This window comes from Nicotiana tabacum, chromosome 23 (assembly GCF_000715075.1).
Source record: "Nicotiana tabacum cultivar K326 chromosome 23, ASM71507v2, whole genome shotgun sequence".
NCBI lineage: Eukaryota > Viridiplantae > Streptophyta > Magnoliopsida > Solanales > Solanaceae > Nicotiana > Nicotiana tabacum.
In genome coordinates this window covers 98786699-98794575 of record NC_134102.1, presented here as the reverse complement: position 1 = coordinate 98794575, position 7877 = coordinate 98786699, and the positions used below count along the sequence as shown (strand labels likewise).

At 33.4% G+C, this 7877-nt stretch overlaps 1 protein-coding gene across 2 annotated transcripts; it reads right to left on the bottom strand.

Annotated features, from left to right (window-relative positions):
• Window positions 1-989: 989 nt before the first annotated feature.
• On the bottom strand, window positions 990-7250 carry LOC107808147 (protein NDL2). 2 transcript variants are annotated; one of them, XM_075246528.1, is made up of 12 exons: window positions 6976-7189; window positions 6245-6397; window positions 4312-4411; window positions 3862-3959; window positions 3662-3750; window positions 3327-3387; window positions 3134-3220; window positions 2931-3008; window positions 2789-2845; window positions 2598-2653; window positions 1676-1811; window positions 990-1560 (listed from the first exon to the last, which is right to left on the bottom strand). In XM_075246528.1, exons 2-12 carry the CDS (start codon window positions 6296-6298, stop codon window positions 1339-1341), a joined length of 1038 nt encoding a protein of 345 aa, XP_075102629.1. In that variant the 5' UTR covers window positions 6299-6397; window positions 6976-7189; the 3' UTR covers window positions 990-1338. The 2 variants fall into 2 exon arrangements, with proteins under 2 accessions (XP_075102629.1, XP_016488129.1); XM_016632643.2 differs by lacking the exon at window positions 6245-6397 and having other exon boundaries at window positions 6976-7250.
• Between the last annotated feature and the right edge of the window lie 627 nt (window positions 7251-7877).

Below are 7877 nucleotides of genomic sequence, written 5' to 3'. Positions count from 1 at the left end.
TGATAAATTAATTTTCGTGCATTTATTATTTTTATGTAAAATTGTAAGTTAATTTTATTATAAGTTATAATTTTACAAAAAATATATAATCATCTCAAAAAATGAATGGTGCAAATATAAAATATTAGATGTTGCTAAAATTGAAAGGTGCTAATATAAAATATTAGATGTTGCTAAAATTGAAAAGTAAAAATTAAAAATATATTAAATGAAAATACATTAAAATTGAAAATACATGAAAATTTAAAATCACCGATTTGGGCAATTTTTAGCTCGACACAAAAAAATTAAGGACAAAGATGCTCATTTTACACTTCGTAATGCATTAATAGATCATTTATGGGAGCATACTAGATATGGAAGTTGAATATTTATGTAATATTTAATCTGAACTTTACCATAATATAATGATGTATTTAATTATCTTGTATCTCAATGATTTCACTTTTATTTGAATTATCCGTTAATATATATAATCTATAATATTTGCTTACAAATTATATTATTTAAAAATTTATGGTATAAAATAATTTTATATTAAATTATATGTGATGAATATGTAAAAAAGAAAAAAAGATAGAATTTCTTTAATAGAAATAAGAAAATAAAATTTAAATAAAAGATAATAATATAATATTGAAGAGAGAAGAATATAAAATGGAATATTCTTTTTGGAGTAAAAAATGGAGTAATGGTTGGAGTAACTTTACTCCATTTTGGAGCAGAAAATGGAGGTAATGGTTGAAGATGGCCTAATAAGAAAATATTAACAGCAAAACTTATACAAAAGAATATCTTAGTGTACATTATTCTTTTTATGACTTTAGATGAACTTTGTTCTTAAGAATTTCTCCGCTTTTATCATCAAACATAATACTAGGAATTCTTTTCATCTTTAACCAAATGGTGCTACCCTACTTTTGTCCATCTAGGAAGCATACTATTAACGACCAAATTAGTACTGACAGAAACAAAAAGAGAACGTATGAATACCGAGGAGAAAAGGCTGGCACCTGCCTTTTAATTATTCTTATTCCTTTCATCAGCATAAATAATTATTGTGTAAGATGTACAGATGGATTCAAAACTTCTGACTAACAATTGCAATTACAAAAAAAAAAAAAAAGCAAAAAAAGAAAAAGAGAACCACTTCTTTCTTATTGTTTCTCTTCCACCACCTATTTTCCAACTCTTTTCTCTCTTATATCTACAACCCTCCTATTACTTCACATTCCTAAACTGTCTTCAAATCGAATGGAACTTTCAATGTATTCTTACATACTTTACAAAAACTTATCATTTTGTTTTAACTTTGAGCCCATCCTCGTGGAATTGAGATCATACTTCTCCAGATATTCTGGTTTTAATTGGTTTTAACTTCAAGCCCATACTTTCTGGTGAGAAAAGCTCCGGAGAGATGCTAGTCGGACTTAAAGGGCTTCTTGGGCTGACACTGCACTTAGACGGCCGATAAAAGCCAAATCCCATGAGAAAGTATTCCAGTGGAATCAACATTGCATCTGGCTGCTCTTCAGTCACCATTGAACCACATGCTTGAACCTGAATAACACCGACATTTCATGAATAATAACAATACAGACATTGCATATCATCCGATGACCTTCCAATATCTGAGTAAGCAGAGCATGATGAAGGGGACACCAGTTTGGAATACCTCAACTAGGGCGCTGAACCTTCTATCTAGCTTCGAAGTCATATGGAGAGCTTCAGAATGGAAAGGAGAGTTTTCTCCAACAAATATTAAAGAACGACATTGCAGTTTCCTCAGGCCTTTGGTTATGTCTGGTCTCCTGTCAGATAAATAAAACAGTTTACTCAATAAATGTATCAAAACATGGAACTGACCATGGAAGTAGGCCCATAGCATGGAAGGAAATCCCTCAGTGAAACTCCATTTCTCTAGACAGAAAATCGAATTTTAGTGGGCATTTGGACATAAGAATTGTGAAATTCAGGAAAAAAAGTAAAAAAGAATTTTAAGTTGAAAATGGTATTTGAAAATTAGAGTTGTGTTTGGACATGAATATAATTCGGAGCTGTTTTTGAATTTTTGTGAGTGTCTTGAAGTGAAAATTTTGAAAAATAGCTTTTTGGAATTCTGAAATTCAACTTCAAGTGAAAAAAGTGAAAATTCAACTCAACACTGATTTCGGAAAAAAGTGAAAAAATTCGAAAAAAATTAAGGAACCTTTTTTTATGGCCAAACGGGTATCTGGCACTATGTATCACTTAGGCTTGCATGCTCCATGGGAAGTTAGACTTGGAAGAATGAATTCTTTTTTATTGATAAGCGACTTGGAAGAATGATTTTTCATCCTATACGTGGTTGTTCCAAAATACTACTTGTCACTACAGTAGCAACCTAACGCTATACTAAGCTGTAAGCAGGAAAACAGAGCATCCTATTAGATCAGCTTCGTAGAGAGAAGAGAGAGAGAGAACCACCCAACCCACCTACTTAAGATGAATACTACTGCCCCCCTCTTTCCCGCAACAAACAACAAGAAGGAATGAGGAGAAGAAGTAAACTAAACAGCAGAGATCCCCTTAAAATTTCTTTTTGCTAGAGGACTTACTCATTGATAGCTTCAAGAAACCGCAATACATTTGGACTCTGTCGCTCACCAAGCAACTGCAACATAAAAATCATACATTTTGCAGAATCAGACAAATGACTATATTGTCAACTGGGTAATATTGTACGCAAACTTCTTTATTGCAAAGCATCATACAAGAAATACGGGAGTCTAAAAAACTAAACACTAACTCTTCGGCATGCTTGAACTACATCTGATTCTGGAACTTCAACACTGCCGCGGACTTCCTGCCACATTATTAAGCACCCAGTTGAACTCTCCACTAATTACAAGGAACTAGTATAGAAGTAGCAGAAAAGAGCAGAAAAGAACCTTGCTAAAGTACCGCAACAGCAATAACTCCTTCACCAAACTACACATGCCACAAAAGTAAAGCAGATTCGTCATCACCTGCCAATATTGCACCGTAAGATGTAAGACACCGTTATTTCAGGTCATTTACAGGAGCAAGAATCATAGTTGACATATTCATCCTCAAATATCTTGAGCTATTGGAGAAAACATTGAAAACACACCTTATTGCACAACCATTCTGTCCAAGAGGGTGCTTTGCACAAAGGGGAAATGAGTATCAAACCCATAACCCTTCGTGTATATTTTATCTGGAAAAAAAAAAGTAAAAATCTCCTCGTCAGATGACTATATCAGGCAAATATAGATAAATCAGCTAAATAGAAATAATACACACACCACAGGAACACAACTTACAGCAAACAAGGTAAGCACATATGCTCCAGCTGTTACTCCCATACACATTACTTTACCAAGCCTGAAGAAGCAAGAAAAGGGGGAAAAATCAGCTTCATCTTCTGATTAAAACAAGCTGAACTATCAGGAAGATTCTACAGAACAGCCAAGAGCACTTAACATCATAATGAAGTATTAAGTGTCTGCATAAATCCGTCCTGCCGACCGCTTAATGCAGAATAAGATATAGACTTGCAAAAATGACATAGTGTTGCTAAAAGCCCATGCCGAAGAGGCAGCATATTCTGAAATAATAAAACTAAGCTGATGACAAGAGGCAAGCTCATTACAATTACCCGAAGTAATCAAGCACCTCAGCAATCTGGTCTGCCAAATCATCAACCGATAAAACTGGATCATCAAGACTCATCACAGCAGCTCCCAACTGCAAAAACTCTTGACAGATATACAGGGTAAGCAACATTTTGAGAAGAAACATTGGCCAAACAGTTCATGTTCTATTGTAGCACAATCAATGTGAGTCCAAGTGACAAACCTCATGACCAGGAGGACTTATATGGTAAATACAGAAGTTATGGAGCAGCAATGAAAATGCTTCTGGACAAAAGAATACTCCTTGAAAACAGGACATATCTGTTCAATGACATAGATGCAGACAGAGAAATAAAATTTGGTATTAGATGGTAAACGAACCACAAAAGCATCATATATAGTAAGAGCCACTAAAAATTTGAGATGTTGAAACTTCAAAAGATAGATCCTGATTCAAGTATTCCAATAGTTTTCACCAAAACGGAGCATCTACCAGATCTATTTAAGCTGGCAGTGAAGAAGAAAGCTTGGAACAGACTAAATAATGTGATTCTTCTATTTAAAGTATACTTATTATTAAGAAAGAATGTAAATTCATGTATTCACATGTAGGAAAACTATCACTTAAGCAATTGAAACTGTATAGATGACAAAATAAAGTGGCTTTACTTACAATTTAAAGCTAAGTCGGGATAGGTGATAAGAGCTGGCTTGTCCTGGTCCCCAAAAACAACAACAGAGACGGAACCATGGCCAGTTTTTACAAGGTGCTCCTGAGGGCAAAATAGCAAAAGCATGATAAATAAGCTGGATAAGAAAAAAACATGATACTAAATAATATAACTAGATAACTCAAGTAAGGCTATAAACAACAAAGCTCCTGAGCACTAAAGGTAATTCCATTCTTTCCACTTCTATTTTTTTTAGTAGGTCCAATTTACACTCTCATTTTCTTCTCATTTCTATACATTTCAACATTTGGTTTATTTGTTTAGGCAAAATCATATCTAATTTATAAAGGTTGTGCTATTTTTGTCTTACTTTTGAAATGTGCATTTTTGGTATCAGGACTTTGCTTTAGGACTTCTCTAAAATATATATACGTAACATCCCAACTTCTAGCAACATGTAAAAATGGGAGCTTCCCATAAAGACGTTAATGATTGACCGAAAATACAGCCTTTTGTGGGGTTCAAAATCCATTTTCATTTATAGATTATTTCTGCATGAATATTAGAGGATTAAAATTAACAAAAATTAGTATTTTCGTAAATATTCTAACAGAGAAAACTAATTGCTAGCACTAAGTTAATGTGACGTAAAGTTGTGTGCATATTAGGGGCAAGGAGTAGATTTTGGAGTCATTTGGCGTAACTGGTAAAGTTGTTGCCATGTGAACAGAAGGTCACGGGTTCGAGCCGTGGAAACAACCTCTTGCAGAAATGTAGGGTAAGGCAGCGTACAATAGACTCTTGTGGTCCGGCCTTTTCCCGGATCCCGCGCATAGCGGGAGCTTAGTGCACCGGGCTGTCCTTTTTTTGATGGCTTTCTATTTTTTAAAGTACTTTATGAATGAAAACAGGTTAAGAGCCTTAAGAAAGAGAGATAAAAAGTCGTGTAGAATTCATACGTTAAGAGCAGGTCATAATTTTGCGCTTTTTAAAAAAATTAAAACTGGAATATCATAAGCATATTTCAAACAAGTAGGAAAACAAGCAAACAGACCTTATGAACTAGGTTCAAAATTGCATATTTGGAAAAAGTAGGACATCAAACCTCAGGAACCTTGTAAACTAGATACCGAAATATTTCCGAAAGATTAGGACAAAAAAACATGATTGCTATAAGCTAGCTACCAAATAAGCAATACTGCCATGTTTTGCATCCCAACCGCCTAAACTTTCAGGAGATGCAAGGTAGTTAAAAGCAAAAAGCGCACAAAAGTGCCAAAGGTTGTTGAGCTTTAAGTGAAACACTAAATTAAAGCGCGCTAATGAAGAAAAAATAAATAAAACATTTAAACACTATATATGTAATGCACCAAAAAATAACTACAAACACCAAAAAACTATTTGAACAAAAGAACTGATATAACAATGATTAAGCAGAATATATGAAGTAAAAATTATATCGATAAAGTAAGAAACCCAATTTAATTCTTAATTAGATGAAAACATGTAGTTCTATGTTTTTGGAGCTAGTTGTTTTATACTAAGTACTAACATCAAATTTCCTATTCCTATAACTAAAAGCTCATTGTTTCTACAATTAAATTACAACTATATTCGTTGCCAAGTACTGTTCTCTTAAGACAGCCCATGGGTGATGAGGCACACGCCTTTGCACTTTAGCGCCTACACTACAGCTACTTAGCAAGGTGTAGCAGACAACCTAGCTTTAAATGAGGTTCATGGCTTAACCGCACCTCAAATGAAACTTTATCGACACTAAGAACTAAGAAGATGGAAAGGCTCATGTTAGAAAAAAATAAAGAATGTTTTTGCATTGCAATGGAGTTTCCCATGTGCAATGATCCTCGAAGAAATAAACCTAGCAAATGGTTCACACTAACTTAATCCGTTTACAAAATGAATTGAAAGTCACACCGTCTTTTGGATTCCATTATTCTTGATGATAATCGACCTTGTTGTTAGTTGCATAACTTGAGATAAAGCACCCAAATATTTGACTGAAGAAAACTGACAATCCTATGATTCAAACCAAGCCAGTTATCATATTGCTTCCAGGAAAAAAAAATCCTGCAGCTTAAAAACAACACTCAACTGAGAAAGGAAACTGAAATTTGAAACTCTAACGAGCCAGATAAAACGAGACCTTTAATAGCAAAAAATCCTATTAAGGTGAAAAACATTGCAACAACAAAATAACAAAAGTAAGAAACATATCTAGTCACATTAAGGTAAAAAGCATTGCAACAACAAAATTTAAAAAGAAAGGGTGAAAAAAGCATTTGCTCAATTCACACGCTAAAGCAAATGAAATAAAATTAATAAAATGTAGCATAATCAATCTCCCTTCACAACTCAAAGTTAGGTGAAAATTAGTCATGAAACATTTGAAAAAAATAGAAAGTAATCTGGCAAAGAAAATGCTATCATTTCCAATATATTTGAGGTCGAAAGGAACATTTTAAACTCAACGATAAAAATTAATTACACACCAAAAGCATTAAGAAGTGGAAAAAAACATTTATCAATATCATCCTAAAACACGGCATTTATTAATCAATGACTGTATAAAAGTGTATATATACGTATGCTGAAAATGATTACAAAAATGCGAGTGTCGGTGAGGGAAAATGTGAGTGAAAATGAACCTTTCCGGCGACGGAGATTGTTTCCATATCCACCGAAACGGAGTCGCTCGAATCCCCCATTGGCCGTAGCTCTCTCTTCTCTATCTCTCCTTTTACGACTTTCTCTCTCTAAAACTCCCTCTTTCTCTCTCTAAAACTCTCTCTTTCTCTTCACCTTGGAGAAAGCATTAGGATTTAGGATCACTTGCTTATATATCAATCTTTCTCCCTCTGTTGAAAAAATATAGTTTTTGTATATATCTATATTAATAATGCCTTTCCTATTTTTCATTTCAAATGAATTAAATGAATTATGCAATAATATAGTCTTTTTTTTTGTTTTGAGAGACGTCATTTTCGGTCACCGAGTTAACTCAGAAGGTTCACTGGGTCACCGACGGCTTAGTTGGCTCTTTTATAGTTCTGGAACTCACGAGTGCTCGCTCCGTACCGACAAGTTAACCAGAGTGCATGGTTAAATGTTAACTATAGTTAGAGACCGACAGAATTTGAGTTTAAATGACTTAAATAACCCTCATTGGTTTGCTGTCAATATCATTTGAGAGCGGCTGATATTTCAAACAGTGGAAGTGAAGAACCAAAGTGTAACAAATTAATGGAAAAATCCTATTCACACTATATTAAATCACTGATTTAAGATATGTATTACTTAGTTATACAAATATTTCGTAATGTCAAATAATGATCTTAAGACATGTGTCATTTGTGTAATTTATTTTTATTTAATTATGGTTAAATAATTGTAGTCTTAGTTTGTACCAAGCTCTTAACATTAAAATGTTAAGTTGGTACAAATATTGAATACGAATTAGTTTTTTTTTTTTGTATGTGTGAGATACTTATTAATTTCTAAATTATAATCTAGTTTTTATGCAATATAGTGACTTTAATAAAGACATATT

Coding starts and splice junctions, on each gene's coding strand:
- LOC107808147 (XM_016632643.2), bottom strand. CDS start 7,035: ATGGGGGATTCGAGCGACTCCGTTTCGGTGGATATGGAAACAATCTCC. Junction 3,009..3,133: donor CAGAATGGTTGTGCAATAAG/GTGTGTTTTCAA, acceptor CAATATTGGCAG/GTGATGACGAATCTGCTTTA. Junction 1,812..2,597: donor TTTCTTGAAGCTATCAATGA/GTAAGTCCTCTA, acceptor TTTATCTGACAG/GAGACCAGACATAACCAAAG.